The sequence below is a fragment of the Hyperoodon ampullatus genome (genome assembly GCF_949752795.1).
Source record: "Hyperoodon ampullatus genome assembly, chromosome: 9".
NCBI classification, from domain to species: domain Eukaryota; kingdom Metazoa; phylum Chordata; class Mammalia; order Artiodactyla; family Ziphiidae; genus Hyperoodon; species Hyperoodon ampullatus.
This window is the reverse complement of record NC_136922.1, coordinates 22,755,561-22,782,372: the sequence shown is the minus strand read 5'-3', so window position 1 is coordinate 22,782,372 and position 26,812 is coordinate 22,755,561. Positions and strand designations below refer to the sequence as shown.

Genomic DNA, 26,812 nt, shown 5'->3' with positions numbered 1-26,812 from the left:
CGGCCGGAGACCCGTCAACCCAGAGGCTGGGCCCTGACCCTCTGGACCTCACAGATGTGAGGGGAGAAGGGCATCACCCCAGAACCACTGTGAGCCCCTGGAAAGGGCAGCGGGTGGGGACGTTTCCCCACAGGACCCGCTTGAGGGACACCTCCAAATATTCCCTGTGGCCCGAGCCCCAGGGCATCCCCCCACCTGCCCTTTCTTCCACGCCCTCCTCCCTGGCCCCATGGTGACCAGCTCAGTCCCCCAGGCCCCCGCAGCCCCTTGGCCTCATCTGTCCAGGACCTTGGCTGGAGCGCACTGTCCCCAGGAGGCCACCCTGAGCCCCCTGTCTGCCTTGTCCCCTTCACATGCCTCCGGAGGTCACACACACTCCCCCCAGCACAGACTGCAGTTCCAGTTGTTGATCGGGGTCCCCAAAGACTAACTTTCTGGAGGGCAGGTGGTCTGGTCCCCTAGCTCGGGGCCTGGCACCCAAACGTGGATCACAGTCCAGAGAAGGTGCCCCAGCCCGAGCAGCTGCAGAGGCTTCACAGCCATGTCTGCTTCGCCTGGTCCCCAGCCCTTCCACCAGGTCCACCGGGGGGCCAGACTCCAGCACGTGGACAGTCTGGGGGTCCGGCGGCCGCAGAGGAAAGCCTGGGGCCCCCAGGACCGCCCAGAGGGGGAGCAGGTGGGAAGCCTCGCCCGACGCCAGGACGGTTCTCCCTCACCCAGGCCCCACTTCCCTAGTTCCTGCTGCCCTGGTGTAGGCGGCTCTAGGTGCTTCTTACAGTTAGAGCAGGCTGCCCTGGGGGGAGGATGACACAGCTGTGATGGAAACAGACCAGGTTTAGGGAGGGGACCGCCCATCAGACAAGGGGGTTGGGGAATCAGGTGTTCCCTGTGGGATGCCCGCTGGACGTGAACCTGGAGGCCTGGAGGAGGCACTGGACACTGCCCAAGGCTCAGGGAGCAGCCGGGCTGTAATGTGCAGGGGGTGGGAAGCCGGGGCTGTAAGACCGGGAGCTGTGGGGCTGAGCCCTGCCCAGTGACTGGAGCCAAGGCAGGTGAGCCAGCGGGTGATGGGATCCAGCCAGGGCAGGGGAGGGAGAGGGAGGTACCAGTAGGGGGCAGTCAGGAGGCTGGGGGGGGTTACATGCAGCGGGAGAGGGACCCCACCTAGGAAAGAGCCCAGCCAGAGGAGAAGGGGCCCCGCCGGGGTGAGGGGCCGGCTGTGCGACACGGCTGCAGAGGCGGGCTGGTCAGGAGAGGGTCCAGGGAGGCGGGGTGAGGGGACATGCGGAGGACCAGAGGGGAAGAGGGCCACCAGTGGAGCAGGGGGCCATGGCGGGGGAGGCCCCGCCTGAGGAGGCGCTGGGCTGAGGGAGGGGCACAGGTCTGGAAGGAGGGGTGGGAGACACAGAGGGGCGGGAGGCATGGGCTGCCCAAGCCCGTGTGGCGGCCGGTACAGCCAGCACACGCGGTGATTCTGCAAGCGGTCACGTGACTCTACCTACCAGCACTCACATTCTCCTCAAGGGCTCAGACCAAACTGGAGGGGCAGCGGGGATTCTGGGAATTCTGTCCACCTCCCCAGGACAGCAGCGATTTGTTACCCTTTCTGTGGTTCAGGCACTAAACACATTTCCTTTACGTGGATAGGCAACCAGACTGCACTGCGAGTTGCACACTGCAGTGGACCCTCGCTGTCCCCCCTCTGAAAAAAGACAGCAATCCTGACCCACCTGCCCAAAAAGCGGGTATGCGGGAGGGAGCCCTGAGGAGAGAGTCAGCACAGGGTGGGAGCTGGGGCTCTGCGCCCTGCACCCGTCACAGGCAAGGCGCCTGAGGGGCAGGGCAGGCACCCTGAGCCAGCAACCCTTCTCCAGAGACACCCCTCCTGCCTCACCATCACTCCCCGGCAATGACCTTCACAAGCAGTCCCCTGACTCTACTTCCCCGCCACTCCCCAGCCAACCTGTCCCTGAGCACAGTCACCTCCTCCCCAAGCCTCGCCCCTCAAGGCTCTGTCAGTCAGCAAGGGACATATCTGGCATCTCCCCCTCCGCCGACCTCGAAGCCCCAGGACCCCAGGCTGCTGTGCTCACCCCCCCACCCCATGCCCTCCAGCCTGCCCACCCTGCTGGTTCTGAGCAGAGGCCTCAGGTGTTCTTGAACGTGATGCCTTCAGTCCTGATACGTTGCCCAGCTTAATAAAAGCGAGTGACTGTGTTTAGGTACAACCAGGGGGCCCTGAAAGCAAGGGGCTGGGAGAGGGAGGGGACCTAGTTGGGTCCACATTTATGGGGCTCATCCTTGGTGCTGGGCCAGGTGGGAATAAGGCCATTTCCCCCCAGACTCTTTCTGCTCTAGCAGAAAGCAGCAGGCACACCCTCTCAGGGAAGGGTGGAGCCCCCCAAATTCCAGCAGTGCAGTCACATGGCCGGCTTTCTGCATGTCCACCTCTGCCTCCCAGCATCTGGGCTGGCCCCAGCTCTACAGAGCCCAAAAGCACATGGCTGCATCCCCAGATTCCCACACACCAGGGTGGCACAGGATTGCTGCAAGAAAGCCCTAGAGCCTCCCTGCGGAGGGCTTGAGGCTCTGGGAGCCCACACGTGAACCCCGGTCTCAGTCCCCAGAGCACGCTTTCTCCAGCGAGCATATGACACGCTGCATATACGCAGCAAAGGCAGCACCCCTGCACAGACCGCCTCATTCATCTAGTCCTTCTTCTGCCTCTTTTTGGCCTCTACCCTGTGTCCTGCAGGGCTTCTGCCTGCCCCAAATTCCATCCTGCGGGAGCAGTGCTGTCAGCAGGTGAGTGTACTGCAAGATGGCTGGGAGGCGGTGAAGCGTGGTTAGCAACGGACATGCTTCGGAAACGTGGGTGCCATCTTCTTCACTGGTCTCAAATACCAAGTTGCAGAGCTCACCAAGGACAGATTTCACAGACTCCCAGAATTTTCTAACTGGAAGGGAGAATCCCTGGGGCACCATACAGTCGGATCACCACATATTTCTCTGCATCCATCCCCATCTATCTGTCAATATCACCACCACCTGTACAGACTCGTGGGCTTGAATACGAACATTCTAAAGAAGCCAAAACGATTCGGAAGGGGCCCAAGATTTCGAATATGTGCTTTTCCAGTATGAACTTTTCACTTTCACCACAGCCCTACAGGGGAGCTGCGATGCCCTTTAGACAGGTGGGGAAACTGAGGCTCTGCATTGCCCAGGGAATCACAGCCAGTAGCAGTGAAGCCCAGATGTCTGCTCCCTACGACTCCCACGCCCCCAGGATGGTCTCCCTCCCTCCCTAGAATACAAGAGCTCCTCTTATCCTGGGGGAGGGCAGAGTTCTGAGTGCCCCAGGCACCTTTACAGAGACTCACCGCCCCTCCCCATCCCCCCTCTCTATTTTAATCTTTTAATTCTCTAAAAGGAATGAATTCAGGCTACATAGAGCATTGGTTATTAAAAAAGCAGAAGACAATAGTACTGCCTGTCACTGAAGCAGTTGACTGAAGCCCTGGGTGCAACCAAAACTGAGCCAGGCCCCAGCCCAGGCCTGTCCAGGCCCCTCCCCCACCTGCGGCTGACCCAGCCTCTGATCCTCCCTCCCAGTCCTGGTAGGGAAGTTGTCCTTGCTGGGGGGGCCTGGCTGGGTGGGGGAAGAGGGGCAACCACAACACAGGGGAGGGTTGTTGGGGGAGAGATACAGGGGTGCCCCCCGCGAAGGTCAAACAAGCCCCACTCAAGGCCCATAGGAGGCCCCGCTGGAGAAACAAGCCCTCCCTCCCCTCCCTGGGGGCACGCAGCCCTCTGGCCCTTTTCCTTTTTTTCTGCCTTTATCTCTGCCTCCTCTCTGCCTCCGGCCTTCACCCCTACTTCCCTTCCTCTCTTCCCCCCACCCCCCAGCCCCTCTCCACATACTCCCTCCTCCTCCCCTCCCAGCCCTCACCACACACTGGCCTCTCTGGGCCCTGAAATATAGGTCCAGCACTGTGTCACCCCTGTGTGTCCCATGGCCCCTCTGACCCTGTGCATCCCGGGCATCACCATCTGGGGGCCCCTCCCTTGGTCCTCGGGTGGTGGGTCCTTAGTGGGGCCCCAGCCCCAGCTGTCTGACACCCATCACTCCCCCCACCCCAGTTGTTCCTCCCAAAGCCACATCTGTCCAGCTTCCCCTCCTCACCCCATCTCCTCCATCTCCCCCTTTCTCTCCCTCGAGGGGCTCCTCCACCCCATCAGATTCCCCCCGCCCTCTTGCCAAAATGCAGCCAGAGGCAGAAACAAAACCCTCCCTCAGGGCCCTCCAAGCCCAGGTGGGATAGGCTGGGCTGCACGGAAAAGCTCCAAAAGCACCACACGGCAAGACATCTGCCTCAGACCTCTGGGGTCCTTGGGCTGGGGAGGAGCCCGCAGGCAGCAGCCGGCATGGGATCCTCGCCACGATCTTGCCCGCCCGGGAAAGACGGTGACAAAGTTCAGGCTCTGCGAGCCTGGGTCCCGGCTGCGGCAGAGCAGGTCGAAAGAGACCAGAGCCCTGTGCGACCTTGGCCAACCCTGTCCCTGTGGACCCCAAACGGGTCTACAACTGGGCGCAAGGGTGGCTGGAGGGGGCCAAAGTCCTTGCCCCCTTCCCACCTCCCCCATGGCGGCACGGTTCGGAGGGGGACTCTGCGAGCCCCGCATGGGCTCCAGGCTCCAAGCGCGAGGGAGAGGCGCCCTAGGCTGTGCGCACAGCCCGCAGGAATCCTGCCTGCCCTGGCCTGCTCCCCGCGCCTACTTTTCGTCCCTCCTGCAGGGATGGGCACAGACAGACAGCGTCGGACCCGAGCTCTGGCCGCACCTGGCCGCTCACGAGCTGCCTGACCTTGCCAATCCTTGCCCTCTCTACACTAGTCTACCGGTCTCCACATTCCACACCCAGGAGCGCTTTGTGGACTGTAACTCGGAAAAGAGTCGGCCCCAGGGTGCCAGCCCCCACTGTGTCCCCAATTCTCGGAGTGACCTTGAACGTCCCCCCTCGAATTCGGGGCCTCAGTTTCCCCACCTGCCCAACCGGGCGATGCGCGCCCTTCTCCCCGCGTTGCCAGTCCCTCCCGGGCAGGTGTGTCCCAGACCGGATCGGGAGCGCGCGCGGCACTTACCGTCCTCCAGAGACGTGGGCGCTTGGCGGGGACCAAGGTAGCCGTGACCAGCAAATGCGAGGCGGCCACCACGAGCCCGAAGCCGATGGCCAGCAGGCTGCGCACGGGCAGCAGGGCATAGGACACGAAGGTGACCAAAAGGAGCTGCCAGACGCCCTGGTCGGCTGCCACCGGCACCGCTGCCGCCCCGGCGTGGGCCCCGGCGGGGCCGCCGAGCGCGAAGGGACAGCAGAGCAGCGCGAAGGTGAGGCTGAAGAGCAGCGCGAGCTGACCGACCTGCTGCAGCTGGGGAACCTGCAGCGAGCGGACGTTGGTGACCACGAGCAGCGCCAGGAAGAGCACGCAGTGCACGGGGTGCGAGCCTTTGGCCAGGCCGGGCGCGGGCCCCGGCGCGCCCAGCAGCTCGGCCAGGGCCAGCGCGCCCGCCAGTAGACTGAGCACGGCCAGAGCCTTCAGCGTGGCCGCCTGCTCCAGCCGCAGCGTGTAGCCGCGGAACAGCGCCTCCAGCTCGGGGCACGCGAACTCCTCATTGCACGCCCGCAGCCCGCGCCGGCCACCCGGCCCCGCCGCCCGCTCGGCGCCCCCAGACTCGCCCGCGCCGCCTCCGCCTCCGCCGCCGCCTCGGCCGCGCGGCGCCCCCGCCATCCCAGCGCCATGCAGCGGGCGCGCCCCTCGCCGGCCGGGGCGCCGGGCGGGCGGGCGGGCGGGCGGCGAGGCGCCGGGGCGCGGCGGGCAGAGTTGGGGCGCCTGCTGCCCCGCGCGCGCGCCCCGAGCGCGTCCCCTCCCGCCCGCTGCGCCTGCGCACTGGCGCCGCCCGCGCCCCGGCCGCGGTCCTCCGGAGACCGCGCTGCGACAGCCGAGCTCGGAGCCGCGGGCCTGGGCGCGCGAGGCAGACGCGCACGCCCCCGGCCCGCACCCCAACTCCGCATCCCAGGCCCCCCGCCGCCGGAGGTGCCGCGTGAACCTCGGGCACCCACCTAGCCTGCTCCCGGCCTCAGTTTCCCCACTGGTGCGCAGTGCCACGCACTGTGCTATCTCTCGGGGCGTTAAAAATGCTGAAATTTTGCGCTTTTCCCCTTTGAGAGGGCTTACCTTGCATGCCCCCCAAATAAAAGCAGGTCCCTCTATTCTAGAGGAACGCAAAGTGGGTCCCACGCTTGACTGCGGATCCATAGCCAGGGCCCTGACAGGTGAAGTGATGCCCAAGGACCCGGGGGCGGGGAGGAAGTTGGCCGCCCATGGCATCTCCCCACAGGCCCAATGCACGCGGGACCCTCCACACGGCGGGCTGTGGGCAAATCCTGCCCTGGTTCCTACAACCCCCGTGAGTTGGTGCAGGGGTGCAGGAACAGGGACCAGGTGGTGTAGTCCGACAGGCAGAGCCCCCAGCCGGAGTTCGGGCCGTGGGGCGTGTGGCCAGTGCCACCTGGGTGCAGAAAGAGCCAGGCCAGAGTCCTAGCGGTGAGGCCTCTAGGGAAGGAGGTGGGAGGCTGTTGGTCCAGGGATGGGGTGGGAGTCGAAAGGAGAAGGGACCCTGCCATTTGCCGTAAGAGGAAACTGGAAACCCAAGTGATGGGGAGATGTCTTCTTCCAGCAGGACGAATGTAGGGGCTGTTGCCATGGCGTGTGTGTGGGACCCACGGCTTACATTCATTCACTCTAAGGGAAGGGGCTTTGTGCCGGCCTTCACCTGTGTTATGCTCACAGTGGCCCCTGGGGGTCCGTGTCTCTGTCCCCCCTTTACCATGAGGATCCCGGAGTAAGCAGCGGGCTCCAGGAGGTGTGGAGAGGTGTAAGGGCTCACAGCAGAACCCCTGTCCCCTCCATCATCCCGTGCTGCTTCCCATATGAGTGGACCCCCATATGTATGGACCAGGAACTGGAGGTCCCAGGAAGTCACAGAGACCAGGAGACTAGCCCTCTGCAGGAGGTCCTCCCAAGGCCCACTTCCAGACAAACAGGTTTAATTAATGCAGCCCAAGCATGGGTCTGTTTTAGAGGTACTCCCTGGGGTCCAGGGACTCCAGGGGTAAGAGCCGCTGCACCATATATTGTTATGTGGGCACAAGAATTAGAATTTGAGGTGTGTGTCACATCTTTCTGCTATCGGTATTAGGTGAGCCATATGAAGTTGCCATTTTTGTAAGAGTCCAAAGTAATCCCTTACCAGTGCTGATAGTTATAAAGACAGCACCTCACAGACTCTGCCTAGGCCAGGAACACTTCCACTCCATGTCCCCAGCAGTTCACATCAGCAAATTTTTTGGTGGCCATCGGGTCCCTCCTGGTGAAATGGCCTCCCCACACAGGGCACCTCCTCTGTGAAGCCTTCCCGATTCCCCCTGACCCAGCTAATTGCTTCCTCACCCCAGTTCCTACTCCCCACTAATACCCACCACACTATCTGGTCATCAGTTTGTTTATGTCCAACCTCACATGGAACTGGAAGCCCTGGGAGGGCAGTGTCTGAACCACGAAGATCACCTGCCTCCCCCTCATTTGGCAAAGTGTCCGACTTCCATCATCTAGTTTTCTCCCTGCCCCCAAATGGTAGCAAAGTCTGCAGGATTTTTCTTTTTAAGTTCTGAGTATCAAGAATATATTCTCTTGTTAAATGATGTAGTATATTTTTTATCCTAATGATTTTATGAAAGGAAAGCTGAATAATATCCAAAAACGGATCAAACTACATAAGAATGAAAGAAATATGACAAAGTGACCTGGGTGCAAAGTTCACAGAACAGCAGCACACTCTTCCCTTGCCCAACAAATTTAATAGGCAAAATTGGCATCAACTCCTTTTCTAAAGAGCTTGTGTATATCAGGGTTGATAGAAAGAGATTCAGGCACGGGCACCATGCCCTCTGCTTGCTGCCACACATCGTCCTCCTGACAAAGCATCCAGGGCCATGGGGTGCAGTTCACAGGTCATTGCCACATCCATCATCCCATTTGGCATCCTGGAGAAAAGATTTATCACCCTCGTCTTGTTGACCAAGAAGCAGAGGCGGGGAGATGCTTGTGCAATGCCGGAGACAGGAACACACCAGAGCTTCGTGTGAGCTGTGAGGGATCCAGCTTCCTAACTCCAGCTGGTGGGTGGGGTTGCCACAGTGTGGACACGCACTGTTCATAAGTTCATCTTGTCTCATCGAATCTTCTGGGTGGAAAGGAGAAGGCCTCACATGGGCAGTTTGCAGTCAGGGCTAGCAGGGAAGTTATCTGAGAGACAGTCAAATGCACACACCCCATACTCTCTCTGGATGTCATGGCTTGAATTGTGTCCCCCCCACCAAAATTCATATACCGAAGTCCTAACCCCCAGTACCTCTGAACATGACCTTATTTGGAAATGAGGTCATTGCAGATATAATTAAGATGAGGCCATTCTGGAGTAAGGTGGGTCCTAACCCAATATGACCGGTGTCCTTATACAAAGGGGGCATTAGGAGATAGACAGACTCACACACACACAAGCCAAAGCAGCACTGGAAGTCAGGAGAGAGGCCGGGAACAGATCCTCCCCCAGCACCTTCAGAAGGAGCGTGGCCCTCCCCACACAGCTCGATCTTGGACTTCTGGCCTCCCACTTCCGTGAGAGAATACATTTCTGTTGGTTAAGCCCTCAGTGTGCAGTATTTTATTACAGGGGCCCTAGCAGACTGGTACATCTAGCATATGGTCTATCTTGGATAATGTTCCATGTTACAGAGGGTAAATATTGACCAACAGTGAAGGGGTTGCAAAGATCACAGGGAGAAATTCTGCTCTTCTGGGGGGCGTGTCCTCCCCAGCAGAGGTGAACCGATGCAGGGCACCATCGTGGGCCGTGTTGTGTCCTGCTGGTCTGGGAAGACGGGCATTCGGTTACCTCCTTGTCACCGAACAAAAGCTTTCCTCTCCAAAAAAAAAAGCAAAACAAAACCAGTATACCTTTGGCCCTCTTGTTCCCCTGGGGGTATCATAGTCCTCTCCCCACTTTCAGAAGGAGAGCTGACGCCTCACTTGAGACAGACAGGCAGTCCTTCTTGCAGCAGGAACGCCACTGGGCCTCTGTCTGACTTCCTGTTGTTTACAAATCTCATGTGTATCTTTGCATTTGAGCCTCACAACTGCCAAGGGCCCTGGCCTTCTCAGAAACTAATCCAATTTCAGATTGTGCGTGGGCGTGGTTCAGGGTGGGCCCAGCCTGGAGCCAGGTCCAGCATCGCGGACACCACAGGGGTGGTGGACCCTGAGTCACATAGCTGGACTGGTATCCCAGCACCACCCTTCCTAGCTGTGTGACTTTGGGCAGGTTACTCAACCTCTCTGTGCCTCATGTCCGCCTTAGATTGAGTAGATAACAGCCCCTGGCTCACAGGGTTATCATGAGAAGACAGGCCCAAATGCACACAGAGCCTGCACTTCGTAAGCACAAAGTGGACGGCTTTTGCCTCTCATGAATGAGCGTTCCGTGCACACAGGAATGGGCCAAGTGTCATTCAGACTCTTTGAGGTAAATGTGTGAGTTTCAGGCATGTCCGAACAGAGACCATGATACCAGGGGCGTCACGCTAAGCCAGCTCGTTGAGTTCCTCGGACTTTGGCCAGAGACTTGGCTTCCAGACGAGTGTTTCTTATTCCGCTGGCCACTCTGTATTTGGGACAAAGCTCCCCCTGTGGGTTTGTGGGGAAGAGACCCACCTCTAGTGAACTGACTCTGAACCACTGTGGAAATGCAGGTTGACCCACGCGACAGGTTCGATGGACCATTAAAATAGAGACACCCTGCAGCCAGGTGACCTGGGAGGGCTCAGCCTCCAGGGCGCCTGGGATGCATGTTCCTCTGACACCCACCACAAGCACGCTTCCCAGGCCTTTCTCAGGTCTCTCCTGGTGGACTTGCTGTCTGGGGCATGAGGGACCCGCGAACCTGATTTGTGGACCACGATTAGAAAAGGTCACGGGATCTGTTCAGGACTCCCCCAGTCAAAAGGGGGCAGAGAACTCCAACCCCAGCTACCTTAATCGGAAAACTAGCAGGCCACTTCACTCTCCCAGCTGAAAGCCTGGATGGATGACCCAGGACCACAACTCGGAGGCCCGGGGAGGCCCCCGGGGGAGATGCTCCGCTCCTGGAACCGAGGGCAAGGGAGTCCTCGAGCCCAAGCAGGGGCTGCAGATGGACAAGCGGATGGATGACCGATGGGCAGGCGACCAGCCTACTTCGGTCCCTTCACACATCACTGTCCCCTGCAGTGCTGGCAGGAAGAAGACTAACTGGGGTACCGGAGCTGGCTCCCACTCGCCTCCCCCCGGGGTGGTGGGCTCACCGGTCCTGGGGGACTCAGCGTCCTGCCCTCCGTGCCAGGGTCGCCAGCCGGCCTAAGGGAGAAGGCATCAGATAACATCGGACTGTCGCAGCTTTTGCAGGGAGACCGGGCTGGCGGGCAGAGGTTGGTGTGACTGGCACTTTTGCCAATTGCCCTTGTCACTTAGGATTTGGTATCAAGCAGAGCAGGACTCTTGGCTGGTGGGAGAGGCCGGCGCCAGCCCAGCAATCACACAGATAAATATGTGATCACAACTGAGGCAAGTACCTCCCAAGAAAGCAGCCGCAGGGCATGTCCTTGGGTGAAACCTGTGGTGAGCGGAGTGGTGTCTGGCCACGCTGGGCTCTGTGAACAGCACCTGAGCCCCCAGGAGAATGGGCTGCTGGCGGCAGCAGGGAGACCTAGTGCCGCGAGCTCTTGATGCCCAGAGCACACTGTGGGGCCTGGATGATTAATCCAGACTCGGGGTGGGGAAGGGGGTGTGGACTGACCTCCTCTACTGCATGGAGCTGGGGTCCCTTTGAGGTTCCTGTGTCATCCAGGTGAGACAGCAAGTGGGCTCATGAGGAGGGGGCACCAGCCACGGGTAGAATGGAAGGGTCCAGGTGACCCCAGGAGAGGGGACACCAGCCACGGGTAGGATGGAAGGGTCCAGGTGACCCTGGGAGGGAGGCCACAATGGACAGTCTCGGGTGCAGAAAGCGGCTCATTCAAGCCCCCGCAATGCCCTCGCTGTCTTCCCTGATGTAACTAACACACCTCCCTCAACAAGCCAGATGAAGTGCATCCCTTTCCTGTTTCCTCTAAATTGCTTTTTTTTTTTCTACTAAGTTCAAAAGAAATTAGATTCCAGGGCTCCCCTGGTGGCACAGTGGTTGAGAGTCCTCCTGCCGATGCAGGGGACACAGGTTCGCGCCCCGGTCCGGGAAGATCCCACATGCCGCGGAGCGGCTGGGCCCGTGAGCCATGGCCGCTGAGCCTGCGCGTCCGGAGCCTGTGCTCCGCAACGGGAGAGGCCACAACAGTGAGAGGCCCACGTACCGCAAAAAAATAAAAAATAAAAAGAAATTAGATTCCAGGCAGGTGTGCGCGGGTATTTTCCGAGGGAGAGGAGCTCTCCATTCAGTCGGTGAGCGTGCAGGGGCTGAGTGCCCTGCGCAGGAGCGTGGCTCTGTCCAGCGGGGAGAAAGGAGAGGACAGACTCAGTGCCCAGATGGTCACTTCTGCTGCTACAGAGGACGGGGCGATCAGCACAGACAAGGGCCACCCACCCTAGATGCAGTGCCCAGTGTGCACCCTGAAACCAAGCAGGGTCCCCCGACTGGTGAGGACAAGGATGGGATTCTCTATGGATTCCCCCGTGATGTTCGGGGTCCTTACAGTTCATGCAACAATGCTGTTAGTACTCCCCCTCCTGGTGCACCGTCCACCAAGGGGATAGAAGGCAACAGGAAGCGTGCTTGCTCGGCACTGCACCAAAGCCGGCCGCTGACGGTTATTTGTAGTGACCCGGGGGACCTAAGCTGACCGGCACTAAGTGGATTTGTATAAACCATCCCCGGGAGGGTAGGGCTGGAGATGATGGGGAGGCAGGAGAGTGGAGCTACAGGCGCACCCTGAAACGTGCAGGGGAGTGGGGTGGAAATAAGCTTTGCATGGCGGAGAGTCGGCTGTGACAGCTGCACCCAAAAGGCAGGGAAGCTTCAGCCTGAGGATTTGCACTAAAAATAGAATCGCTGGCTTGTGGGTAGAGAATTTGACCCAATTAGAGATTACCAGTTTCAGGAATTACTGGAAAAGAAATCTCATTAAATAGGTTAAATATAGGAGCCAGAGGCTGAAAAGGCCATCTGTGACTAAAAGGAAAACCAAAACTCCAGAAGGATTTTTAAATGCATTTTGCATCTCCTGTACAGGGAAGGGACTTAAAGCGCTGTAAATGCAGCCCAAGTCACCTGAGCGATGAGCTCCCAGCCGTGCATTTTGCATTTTGCAGAGGGTGGAGGCTGGTGCAGAGCTACGCTGCTGCCCGCCAGCCCCGTTCTCACTGCTGTGGGGTCTGGCTAAGCTGGACCTTCTCCGTGCTGAAGAGCTGCAGCTCTGGGTCACACTCAGTGTTGGTGACAGCACTCAGGTCAGCCCACAGGAAACGTGAGCAGGACCCCACCCCAGCCCGCTCCGGATTCCCTGCGTCTCTAGGCACTGCCTTACCCCGGCCAGGAGCCCGGCAGCCTCCCTCCATGCCTCCCTTCCTCGCCCCACATCCATTCTGCCTCCAAGTCCTGTGAATCCGGCCCCTGAAATAGCTTTCCCCTCTGCGTCTCCACTCACTCCCGCTGCAGCTGCCTTCATCCGGGTCTTCACCACTTCCTGCCAGGACCACTGGAACCGCCCTCCCTCCCATCACTCAGTCGCTGGCACATTTTCCCTAAAATGTAGAAAGCATCTTATCCATTCCGTGCTCTAAAAAAAGATGCTTCCTTTTGCCTCACAGCATCTCCCAAGCGTGTTTTCACAGCACACACGTCCTGAGGAAAACCCTAAGAAAAGAAACGCTGTGTCTGAAAGCTTTCAAGAGATGCTGCAGGCAGGGACCCCACATACCCTGGTTGAATGCTGCCTTTCAACTAACTTGACCACAGAACACCTAGGGGCACCACGTAGCATGAATGGACTCTGGGCAAGGCGGAGCAGGCCAGCACCCAGACCGTCCCCTCCCCTACACACCAGCGTGCTGTTGCCCCCAGCTCAGACTGGTGATTCTTTACCTGTTCCCTGCTGTCACCTGCATGGTCACGCCCTCTCCAAACCTCTCCTCTGTCTTGCAGAGTTTCACCCACTGCACTGGCCAGAAACCTTCCAGCTCAACTGAAAGGAGTGGAAACCAGAGCAGCAGGTTGATTTATGCACGTCTTTGATGGGTCCTGAGGCCCAAATCATGTTTCCCAGACACCAGTGGGAGCAACACCAGGAAGGGCAGGTGCCTTTTGTGCCTTGGGTCATTCCAGGTCAGCTCTGTCCTCCACATGCCAGCAAAGGCAGCCCAGCGGCCCCCATGTGCTCACTGCTTGGACAATCACTCTGCCGGGAGCCCACAGTCCCCGATAGCCAGCCCCAGAGTCTGGGTCCTGTGTGCTCCCTAGGCAAGGGGGCATCAGGGAGACACGTTAGCTTGGTGCCCCATTGGAGCCATGTCAACTGGGAAAGGCTGGGACACTGGTAAGATAAAACACAGTCAGCACATCCCCATTTAAGGGTCAACTTGTCTCCCTCTTCATCAAAGGATCCCCCCACCATCGCCCCACGCTGATTCCCTCCATGCTGCCCTGCCTTCCCACACTCATCAATATCTGTCTCTGTAGCAGGTTGAACCAGGTCCCCCTGGAACTCATGTCCACCTGGATCCTCAGAATGTGACTTTATTTGGAAATAAGTTCTTACAGATGCGTCTAGTTAAGGGTCTCAAGATGCCATCATCCTGCATTTAGGTGTCTTTATGAGAGGAGAAGACACAGAGGGATGAAAGCCATGTGAGGATGGAGGCAGAGCTTGGGGTGATGCTGCCTCAAGCCAAGGACACCAAGGCTGGCCAGCCACCACCTCAGCTGGAAGCGGTGAGGAAGGATTCCTCTACAGGCTTCAGAGAGAGCACAGCCCTGCCAACACCTTGATTTTGAACTTCCAGCATCCAGGTGGGGAGAGGATAAATTTCTACCGTAAAACAACCACCCAGTTTGTGGTTATTTTCTTACAGCAGTCCTAGGAAACTCTTACAGTCTTGAAGGACAATTATTTAGCTACCTGCATCTCCCTCTCTTGTGAACCCCTGGAGCACATGGCCACTCCTTACGCATTTATGTGGACTGAGAAGAAATAACTCTCAACTGAGAATGGTGCAATTTGCAGAAAAAATTTTTCATGAATGAGGATGAAATACATTTCCAGAAAATCAAAGACCAAGAGAATTGCACCAATATACCAACAATAATGAAATTTCTAAAAGAGTGCTCCACGAGGAAAAGAAAAGGAACCCAGAAAAATTATCTGAACTGTGTGGTGAGTGAAAAGATGAATACTGGGCATACAAACAAAATTAAGTAATTCCTTGATTATAAGAGCTAATAGGTAATGACACCCAAAAATGGAAAGTCAAGAAACAGGAAAGAAATGCAAACACTGAGCAAAAGACAGCTGGGTGACAAGGCTAACACCAGGCAGCATAGGCTTTAATACAGAAAGTGCTCCTAAGGACAGGGAAGATCACAGCATAATATCAACAGCTTCATCAGGAAAATACAGGTTATGGTCAGCTCAGCCTGCTGTAACAAAACACCACGATAACAGATATTTTTTTCTCATAGCTCTGGAGGCTGGAAGGCCAAGGTCAAGGTGCCATCATGGTCAAGTTCTGGTGAGAAAACACTTCCAGGTTGCAAACAGCTGACTTCTCTTCCCATGGTGGGAATAGGTCAAACTAGTTCTTTGGGGCCTCTTCTTATTTTTTTATTTTTATTTTTAATTTTTTTGGGGGGCCACACAGCTTGCAGGATCTCAGTTCCCCAACCAGGAATTGAACCCCAGCCATGGCAGTGATAGCCCAGAATCCTAACCACTAGGCCACCAGGCAACTCCCTGGGTCCTCTTCTTAGAAGGGCACTAATCCCATTCACAGGGGCTCCACCCTCATGACCTAATCACCTCCCAAAGGACCCACCTTCTAATACCATTGCATTGGGGATTGGATTTCAACATGTGGATTTGGGGGAGAGACACATTCAATCCATACAGTATAATAATTCTAAATTTGCATGCAAAAAGTCGACTCCAAATATGTAAATTAAGAATTGGTAGAACTACAAGGAGAAATTGATGAACATATTATCAGAGTGGTTGATTTCAATCCACCTCTTTCAATTATTAATAATTCAAGCTGACAAAAAATGAGTAAAGCTAAACAAGATTTGAATGAAACTATTAACAAACTTGGTTTATTCAATAATACATTCTTCTAGGCTCATATGCAACATTTACAAAAATTTAACACTAGATCACAAAACAAACCTCAAAAATTTCAAAGACTCAGATTCATACAAACCAGTCAGCCAGCCACAATAAAAGTAAAATGTGTGTAAATATAAAAAGATTGTTAAAATGTTCCCATATGTCTAAATAACTCATGATTCAGAGTGAAATAATATCAGAAAAATTCAAAATACTTAAAACTGAACAATAAAAGATACTGCATAGCAAAACTTGAGACATAATGAACATAGTATTTAATGGGAAATTTATAGCCTCAAATACTTAAATAAGGAAGAAGGGAGGCTAAAAATAAAAAACTAAGAACCCAACCTAAGAGGCTGGATAAAGAACTATAGAATATCATGTGAGGGCTTCCCTTGTGGCGCAGTGGTTGAGAGTCCGCCTATCGATGCAGGGGACACGGGTTCGTGCCCCGGTCCGGGAAGATACCACATGCAGCAGAGCGGCTGGGCCCGTGAGCCGTGGCCGCTGAGCCTGCGCGTCCGGAGCCTGTGCTCCGCAACGGGAGAGGCCACAACAGTGAGAGGCCCACGTACCGCAACAAAAAACAAAAAAACAAAAAAAAAGAATATCATGTGAGGATAGTGTTAGTAAAGAAAAGTCTAAAATTAAATAGAAAACAAGTATTTAATCTTAAGAGTCAACTAAGCCAAATGGGTTTTTTTTAATTACTAATAAATTTGACAATGCTTTGTAGAAGTTGATTGTTTTAAAGGAGAGAAAGTATAAGAAAATATTAGGAATGTAAAAGAGGACTTAATTCCAGAAGCTGCAGTTTAAAGAAATTAAGATGATACCATTAATAAATTTGTGGCAACATATTTAAAAGCATATATAAACTGATCCTGGAAAAATATAACTTATGAATAACATCTCAAGAGGAAATGAAACATTTCAGTAGTGGCATAATCATTAAAAGAATCAGGTCAGTAATTAACAGCAGGCCTAGGAGATTTTAGTGGTCAGCTCTACCAACCTTTTGAGGAATCCATCTCTCCAGAATCACAGACAATTCCAGAGAATAGAAAAAGTGGGTACACTCCACTTTCTTTTATGAGCTATTATGCTTTGTTAGCATTAGAAAAAAAATCTGTAAATATCATTCTCCAAATTAATAGATTGATGAGGGAGAAACCATATGATCATCTTAATTGATGCAGTAAAAGCATTTGATAAAATTCATCACACATTCATCATCAATCTAATTAAATACAAATGGAAGGAGACTTCTTGATAGAAGTCTTCAAAAACGTTATTCTTTATGATAAAATCTTAGAATCATTTTCTTTAAAACTCAGGAATAGGACAAGGAATCCCATTCTCATAAATTATGTTCACAATTTATTCAAGGTCCTGGCAAAATATAATAAATAGTATTAAATAAATATAAACAGTATTAAAGAGTTGCTAAAGATCTAAAAGCTTTAAGCATTGGAAGATCATAAGGAACAAAACTATTATTATTAAATTATATGATATTCTACATCAAAAATTCAAGAAAATCCATACCTAAATTATCAGACATGATACATATTTTTTTTTTTTTTTTTTGCGGTACGCGGGCCTCTCACTGCTGTGGCCTCTCCCGTTGCGGAGCACAGGCTCCGGACGCGCAGGCTCAGCGGCCATGGCTCACGGGCCCAGCCGCTCCGCGGCACGTGGGATCCTCCCGGACCGGTGCACGAACCCGTGTCCCCTGCATCGGCAGGCAGACTCTCAACCACTGTGCCACCAGGGAAGCCCCATGATACATATTTAACAGTATGACTGGCTATAAGATCAACATCAAGAAATTAAGAACAGAGGTATTTATACCTCTGAAACAAATAGAGACAGAATTTTCCAAATGATCCCTTTTATAATGATAGCCAAAAGTTTAAGGTACCTAAGAATAAATGCAACAAAAGACGTGCAAGTCCTATAGAGATAAAATTATGAAACTTTATGGAAACTTTAGGGATGCACACACATTTTTTTAAAAGCCTATTTTGTAAGATCAGGAAAAAAACTGAGCTGCAGAGACATTCAAGCTGTCTGTCATTCAGGAAGAACCTGCTCATAGCTAGCTCACTGTTTTTTTCTGTGAAAATCAGAGAGAGCCTTAAACTGTTTTTGTGTGTGTGTATGTGTATGTATGTGTGTATGTGAGTGTATGTGTGTCCGTGTATGCATGTGTGTGTGTGTGTGTATTTTGCTGAATTATAAAATAGCGAATATTATCCCAAATTCCACGCTATAAATCAGTGGTTCTCAAACTTGAGCCTGCATCAGTATCCCCTGGAGGGCTGCCCTCCCCCCTCCCAGTTTCCGGGTTAGTAGGTCTAGGCTGGGGCCAAAGAATGTGCATTTTAAACAATTTCCCAGGTGATGTGATGCCGCTGGTCGAGGGACCCTGCTGTATTTGTTACAAAGTACTACCAATAAACATTTCTTTCTGCCTAAAGAGCCTATGTTACTCTATTTCCTCAATCAGTTTATAAGATAAAAGCACTAAAATCTGATTGAAAACTTGGGAAAATGTTTTTAAATTGCTAAAATTTGCATTTCCCATTATCTGAACAGGAATAGAAATGAACAATTTTATTTGACAGACATAATCTGTTCTATATATAACTACATAATTATAGAAGCGGTGACTCTTCCTATTAAATTTTCAAGGTGGTCGCTGTGTTGTCTCACTCTGAGGGGGTCAGACAGGCAAAGCAAATGGAGAACACTTCACAATTCCCATCCCATCCAAGGGCAACAAACCACCAGGGGACAGGAACTCTAATTTATAACACTAAACCCAGCACAGCAGGATTTGAAAGCTAAAAGAAGAATTTTCACATTTACCTAAATGTTTTCTATCACTTTAAAGATTCATGTTGATTTCAGTGAGTTTTATTTTGACTAGATCCAGGGTGAGCACTTTCAGTGGGAAAGTACTGGGTCTCCCCACAGTTTCTAGTTCATGTATTCATACAAATAAAAACAGAAAGTTTTCAGTGCGTTTAGAGTCCTAAAATTATTAATGACACAACGGGCTTTCATGAACTCATACTGAATGGAAAAAGTAAAAAGTCAACATTATGCATTCATATGATTCCAAGCAGGTTAAAACGTTCAATATACAGAAGATACAGTTTCCTGTATACATTTTCATATTTTCTACAGTGAGTATAAATAACAGGGGCTAGTATTTAGAGCCCTCGCCGTGTGCCAGGCCCTGCATAAGCATTTTATATATCTTAGCTCTTGCAATCTTGGCAGCGATCCTGGACATGGGGACAGGTGGGGACACTGAGGCACAGAGCTGCAGGTGGCTTACCCGCAGTCCCTCAGCAGTAACCTGGGGCTCCGTCGGGCAGCTTGGCCCCAGGGTCCTCGCTGTCACTCCTGCACTGGCTTCTTTTTAAATTTAGGGAACTGGAAAGAAGAAAGTAAAGTGTGAGAAGCCCCCAGCACTGGGGGCAGAGAGTGAGGCTGCAGGGCAGGGCGCTCAGCGGCGCCTGTGCTCTGGACCCGCCAAGCGGGCCCTTCCCTGGGGCAGATCGCAGAGAGCCAGGAACCCTGGGCCCCTTGGCCTAGGACGGGGGTCCTTCACACGGAAACAGCACTTTGCAGGTGGTTCCTGCCCTGAAATACCCACTCAGTCATCTCAGGATGGGGGATTGTTAGCTCCACTTTGGGGTCTGAAAGTTGAGGCTGAGGAGTGGGATGGCCCCGCCTACGTGAGCCGTAAGACATCCATATTCCCACACTTTGCTCTCTTGCACATTCTGACTGGTATATGTACATGCACACGCACACACATACACACACAGGCACACATGCGCCCACAGGCATGCACACACACACACAGATACACAGCCGCCGGCACACACACGGCCCAGCCATCGTAATGAGCAGGATTCTCTAGGAGCCATACCCTCTCCTGAGGGGCCTCCCTCTCCTGCAGACCCCATTCCCAGAGGCCCACCCACTCACTGCACCTTGGCAATCCCCATGGGGTCTCAGATCTTTGCTGTCTCTGCTTTCTGCCGCTCCCAGCTGCTGTTGGGTGCTCCAACTGTCACTTCTCCTTTGCACAGCTTTCCTGGGCTCTGAGGCAGGGCCCCTCATCCCAAGGGCTCTCCTGGTCTCTCCTGGCCCCCGAGGCTGGCTGCTTCCTAGTGATGCAGCCCATATTCCATCTCTGCCTTCGCTCCTGTGAGGGGCCGTGTGGGTCTGCACCCTCAAGGAGCCTACGTCTGAGACCTTCCTCCAGCACCTGGGGTACCAGCCCCTCCCCTCAGGCCAAGCGCTCCAGGGACGACGACTGATAAGAGTCTTCCTTCTAAGATTATGTTTGGACATGAACGGGTTTCCTGGGGCGGAAACAGCATGAGACGGGCCCAGGAGAATCCGCTTTCCCCATTGTTTCCCAGTTGTTGGCTGTGCGGCCCTTGATGAGTCACATCTCTGTACTCTGAGCCTCAGTTTCTCCACCTGTAAAGGAAGGCTTAATATCCTATTACAGAATTAAAAGGAACCACCTATGCACCGTGCCTCACAAGCCAGGTGTAGTCAGAGAAATGGGCAAAGGGAAGCCTCTCCCTCCTGTCAATGGCCCAGTCCCTGAACATACCCAAGGCTTAATTAAAGCATCACGTAGCCTTTTTTTTTTAATTATTTATTTATTTATTTATTTATTTATTTTTGGTTGCATTGGCTGTTCGTTGCTGCGCGCAGGCTTTCTCTAGTTGCGGTGAGCAAGGGCTACTCTTTGTTGGGGAGCGCGGGCTTCTCATTGCGGTGGCTTCTCCTGCTGCAGAGCACGGGCTCTAGGGCGCGCGGGCTTCAGTAGTTGTGGCTCACGGGCTCTAGGGCGCAGGCTCAGTAGTTGTGATGCAGGGGGCTTAGCTGCTCTGCGGCATGTGGGATCTTCCTGGACCAGGGCTCGAACCTGTGTCCCCTGAATTGACAGGCGGACTCCTAACCACCTATCACGTAGCTTTTAAATGAATTTTTCTTATACTAAAATAGGAAACTAACACACACTGCAGAAAATGTAAAAAACAGAGGGACCGTAAGGAGGCAATCAATGCTTATCTCCTTCTAATATGAACGAATTTACTAGTGAAACAGACATCTTGTCATCTATTTCTTGCCTTTACATCTCTTCTTCATTTGATATGAGGTTGTTTGCTGTCTTTTCGTGTCCCTTACTGAGTTTTCTAGTGGTGTTTTAAAATTGGATTTCAACAGATCTTTATGTATTTTAAAGATATTAACTTTTCACTTGTTTTAATTATTCTAAATAATTTTGTGGTTTGTTCTTTATCTTTCAATTTTACTTTGTCTTTACCTTTTTTGAGATGTAATTCATGTACCATAAAAATCACCATTTTTTAAACATCTTTATTGTAGTATAATTGCTTTACAGTGGTGTGTTAGTTTCTGCTTTATAACAAAGTGAATCAGCTATACGTATACATATATCCCCATATCCCCTCCCTCTTACTTCTCCCTCCCACCCTCCCTAACCCATCCCTCTAGGTGGTCACAAAGCACCAGGCTTATCTCCCTGTGCTATGCAGCTGCTTCCCAAAAAAAAAACCCTAAAAATAGAACTACCATATGACCCAGCAATCCCACTACTGGGCATGTACCCTGAGAAAACCATAATTGGAAAAGACTAATGTACCACAATGTTCATTGCATCACTATTTACAATAGCCAGGACATGGAAGCAACCTAAATGTCCATCAACAGATGAATGGATAAAGAAAATGTGGCACATATATACAATGGAATATTACTCAGCCATAAAAAGGAAACAAAATTGAGCTATTTGAACTGAGGTGGATGGACCTAGAGTCTGTCATACAGAGTGAAGTAAGTCAGAAAGAGAAAAATCACCATTTTAAACTGGATAATTCAGTAGTTTTTAATGAATTTGCAAAGTTGTACAATCGCCACTAATTCTGTAATATTTTCAGGACTTCAAGGCAGTCACGCTCCATCCTCACCACCCCTAATGCCTCGCAACAATCAATCGACATTCTATGGATTTGTCTACTCTGAACAGTTCATATAAATATAAATATATATTATGTGGCCTTTTGTGTCTGGTTTCTTTCATTTAGCGTAAGATTTTCAAAGTTCACTCATATTATAGCATGAATCAGTACTTCATTTCTTTCCATGCCTGAATAATATTCCACTGTATGAATATAACATATGCTATTTATCCATCCATCAGTTGATAGACATTTGGATTGGCTATTATGAATGATGCTGTGATGAACATTTGTTTACAACCTTTTGTGTGCACTTGTATTTTCAATTCTCTTGGGTATATACCTAAGAGCAGAATTGCAGAGTCCTCTGGTTTGGCCTCTGGAGGAACTGCCAAAATGTTTTCCAAAGTGACTACACCGTTTCACATTCCCACCAACAATGAATGAGGGTGTCAGTTTTTCCATTACCCTCATCAGCACCTGCTAATATCTATCTTCTTATTCCAGCCGTCCTACTGAGTGTGAACTTGTATCTCACTGTGGTTTTACCTTGCATTTCCCTAATGACTCACAGTGTTGAGCATCTTTTCATGTGCTTATTGGCCATTTATATATATTATTTGGAGAAATACCTATTCTAATCTTCTTAGCTGGGGTCTTTAATTTTTTTACTGTTGAGTTGTAAGAAGAGTTCTTTAAATATTCCACATTCTAGACACTTATCAGATATATGACTTCTCCCACTCTATGGGCTTTCTTTTTACTTTATTAATAATGTCCTTTTATATATAAAAGTTTTAATTTTGATGTAGTCAAAATGACATTTTTTTCTTTGGTTGTTTATGCTTTAGGTATCATAAATAAAAAATTGTTTAATTCAAGGTCACAAAGACTTACCTCTATGCTTTCTTCTAAAAGTTTTAGAGTTTTAGCCCTTACATTTAAGTATTTGTTCCATTTTGAATTTATTTTTTTATATGGTGTGAGGTAAGGCTCCAAATCCATTCTTTTGCATGTGGATATCTAATTATCCTTGCATCATTTGTTGAAAAGACTATTCTTTCCCTTTTGAATTGCCTTGACACCCTTGTTGCAATCAGGTGACCATAGATGTTGGGTCTATTTCTGGACCTTCCATTCTATTTCATTTCAGTGCCTCTATTTTCTTATACCTAATCACATACCTATCTCTCGGACATCTGGGTACCACTGCCTCTCTCTCTCTCTCCCCATCCCTGCTGCCTGAGAGGTAGCTGTTTTCCCACCACAGTAGCCTCTCCCCTCTCTTACTCACCCCCTCAAGTGTCATCAAGTTGAATTTTCTAAATGGAAATATGAGTGTGTCTGTTTGCGCCTAACACCGTCCAGAGCCTCTTAATAACCTCTGGTTCAGACCATAAAGGTCGCACGTGATCTGAGCTCCACCTGTCCCCACACCCTGGGCCCCAACCAACTCCAGGGGCTTGTAGTTCCTGGAACTCACCCGGCTCACCTTGGCCTCCATGCCCATTTTGCCTCACTGCCCTTGCCTACCTTCTCCACCTGGGAACACTTGCTCAGCCTTCCTGCTTCAGCTCACAAACTTCCACCTTTGGAGTCCTACCCCTGTGACCATCCTCTCCCAGTGAAGTGAGCCCTGTCCTCAGCACCCCAACCTGCAAGCACCCAAACTCTGCTCCCAGATTAGTTATCACTTCAGTGGTCAAGAGTGCCACCTGGGTTCAAGACCCTCTTCCAACACTTCAAGCCGAATGACCTCGAGCAAGTTGGTTGACCTCTCTGGGCCTTGATTTCTATAAAATGGGAGTCATAATAACCTACCTCTAAGTCTGTTACAAGGAATGATGTTTTACTATTGCTACCTGGGAAATGGTCAGTGCTCAATAAATATTCCTTGTTAATCCCTTTTACATCTTTCTATTAAACTGTTCCTACAGTGGAGCAATATCTGAATTCCCGTGAAACTGTGAGCTCCCTGAGAGGGAGAACCACTGTTGACCATCCCTCCAGGCTGAGGTGTAGCTCCGTGCCCCATGCACAGATGACAGATGAAGTCACAGTAAAAGATCTCCACTGTGTTTATTCCACTACTCCCCTAGGATGGTCAAGGGGCTGTCCCCCTAGCTTCCATCAAGTGCATTGCAGATGCTAATGAAACGCAGCGCTTATGCATATCCTCGGCCTCATCCACCTTTCCTGGGATGACCATCCGGTCACACTTCTGTACTGAATGACTTTGAATTGGTTGATTCCATGGGCTATGTCCTTGGCTGCACCAGGGAATCAGATGGAATCATCTGGAGTTCAGGAATTGCCGCTTTGAGTAGACAGTATGCAGACTCCAGTGGGGATAGTTGTCTGAACCTCTTGGTTAGAACCCAGATGCCAATTCTGCTCATGGCCTGGGAAGCCAGACTGATATGCTGGGCTTCTCTGCCTGGGACTCTCCTCACCTTTTCTCCCTCAGCTGGAAAATGGGGAAATAGTTAAACCAGCCTCACTGAGGCAGGGCTTTGTAAATATCACGTAAATATAATACAGAATGAAAGTTCTTACTCATAACAAACTGTGTACAGCACAAAACATGGTCCTGAGCAAGTCTGCTCATGAAATATTCTCTAATGGTGACAATGAAGAGGGATTTTGTCCCTAAAGCTGGCCCCAAATATCCTGGGAAGAGCTGTCAAGGTTTCCAAGAAGAATATGAGCAGAGCAGCTGCGTGGAGTGCAGCCCAGCCTCCTTGTGAGTCGACCCCCCGCAGTCCCCCACAGTCTGCCTTCCCTGGGCTGCAATAGCTCAGAGCTCCCAGCCCTGAGGCCACCGGCCTCTGCCCATTGTGGTCAGGCAGCTCCCCTGGACAGAGCTCACCTGTAACAGAGCCCCACTTCCTGGAGGAGGTGGCCCGACAGTGAGAGGAGGACTGCGTCCCCTCGGGGCCCAAGTCCACCCTCTCTCTCTCAAGCATGAGGGTTGGGCACGTCTGCTCTCCAGGCTGGGCTTCCTCTGTTGGGCATGTCCCCTTTGGTGGTACCCTCTCAGAGAGTGACCTGATGACCAAGCTTTAGCCCTGAGCACAGCATCTTGACCTTACCTTGACCCGGCACAGAGCCCAGTATGGCACTGGGGGCTCTAGTCCCAGTCCGGCCACATTCCAGTTTGCAATCATGTGTATGTCTGTTCACTCTTCCGTTCAGTACAAAAACTGTGAGTATATGCTCCCATTGACAACTTGGGACCCACCCTCTCCTGGAGGATCTTAGAGTCTAAAGGTGAATAAAGACAGATGGCCAGTCCTTATGTGCTGCTGCTTAACAGAGCTCTGCAAAAAAGGACCATCTGAGTCAGGCTTCCTGGAGGAGGTGACATTTGATTTGGGTTTCAAACAATAAGTAGAGTGAACTCTTACCAATTCATTTTACGAGGCCAGAATGGCCCTGATATCAATATCAGACCAACATTGTACCAAAAGCAAACTATAAACCATATCCCTCATGAGTATAGATGCCACAATCCTTGACAAAATATTAACAAGCCAATTCATCGATGTTTGTATTTTTTTTAAATGTATGACTAAGTGGGGTTTAATCCAGCTTTCCAAGGATGGGTCAATATTCAGGAAATCAATCAATGTAATCATCATATTCATAAGCTAGTGAAGAAAAATCACAATATCATATCAATTGACGCAGAAAAAGCATCTGACAACATTCAACATTCCTGATAACTCAAAAAACTCAAAAAAGAAAACGTCTACAAAACTAGGAATAGAGAGGAACTACCTCAACTTGAAAAAAAGGATTTACAAAAAACCTACAGCTAACATTATACTTCACGGTGAAATAATGAATACTTTCCCTCTAAGGTTGAAACCAAGTCAGGATGTCAGCTTTCACCACCTGTACTTGGCAAAGTGCTGGGAGTTCTACCTGGTGCAATAGAGTAAGAAAAGGAAGCAAAAGGCATAGAAATTGGAAAGGAAGAAATAAAAGCAATGCTCTTTGTAGATGACATGATTGTCCAAGTAGAAAATCCCAAGGAATTTCCAAAAAAAAAAAGAAAAATTCCTAGAACTAGTGTGTGAGTTCAACAAGATCATAGGACAAGACCAACATGCAAAAGCAATTATGTTGTTCTCTGCTAGCAAGGAACACATGGAAACAGAAACTAAAAATACAATGCTATTTTAACGGCTCAAAAAGTAACATACTTATGTATAAATATAATAAAATGTGTACAGAACTTATATGTTGAAAACTACAAAATGCTGGTGAAAGGAATGCAAGATGATATAAGTAATTGGTGAGACATACAGTGTTTGTATTGAAAACTTCAATGTGGTAAAGATGTTATTCTTCCCCAAATTGCTCTACATATTTAATGTAATTCTATCAAAATCCCAGCAGGAATTGTTTAAAATGAGGACTAGATTATTCTAAAATTTACATGGAAAGGCAAAGGGACTAGAACAGATCAAACATATTAATAAAGAAGAATAAAGTGTGGGGTATGATCTTTCCGACATTATACAGTTATAGTAATAAACAGTGTGGTATCGGCAAAAAGACACAGAGATGAGTGGAATAGAAGAGAGAGCCCAGAAACAGACCCACTCAAGTACAGCCAGGCAATTTTTGAGAAAGATATAAAAACAATTCAGTGGAGGGAGGATAGCGTTTTCAACAAATGCTGCTGGAGTGTTTGTACACCCAATAGACAGAAAAATGAACCTTCACTTCAGTTTCACTCCTCACACCTTATAAAAATCAACTCAACAAAGATCACAGACTTAAATGTAAAACTCGAACACCTTTAGAAGAAAATGTAGTAGAAAATCCTCAGGATCTAGAGTGTGTGGCAGAGTTCTTAGAATTGACATCAAAGACACATTCATAACAGAAAGAAATTGATAAATTGAACTTAATAAAAATTTAAAATTGGGCTTCCCTGGTGGCGCAGTGGTTGAGAGTCCGCCTGCCAATGCAGGGGACGTGAGTTCGTGCCCTGGTCCGGGAGGATCCCACATGCCGCGGAGCGGCTGGGCCCGTGAGCCATGGCTGCTGAGCCTGCGTGTCCGGAGCCTGTGCTCCACAACGGGAGAGGCCACAGCAGTGAGAGGCCCGCGTACCGCAAAAAGAAAAGCTACAAACTGGGGAAAACAATTTTTGACAACCACATATCTGACAAACATTAGTGTCTAGAATCTATAAAGAACTCTCAAAACTCAATAGTAAAAATATATATATATATACATAAAATATATGTAAAATATATGTATATATATATACAAAATATATATATATGTACATATATATTCCAATCAGAAAA

At 51.0% G+C, this 26,812-nt stretch overlaps 1 protein-coding gene across 2 annotated transcripts in view; it reads right to left on the bottom strand.

Moving 5' to 3' along the window:
- Positions 1-5,789, bottom strand: part of ADCY1 (adenylate cyclase 1) — a gene marked incomplete at both ends in the record, with an annotated part of 118,954 nt that extends 113,165 nt beyond the window's left edge. For both annotated transcript variants that reach the window (XM_079711780.1, XM_079711779.1), the window contains one exon: positions 5,145-5,789. In XM_079711780.1, the coding sequence (XP_079567906.1) occupies positions 5,145-5,789 (645 nt within the window). The remainder of the gene's footprint in view (positions 1-5,144) is intronic.
- Between the last annotated feature and the right edge of the window lie 21,023 nt (positions 5,790-26,812).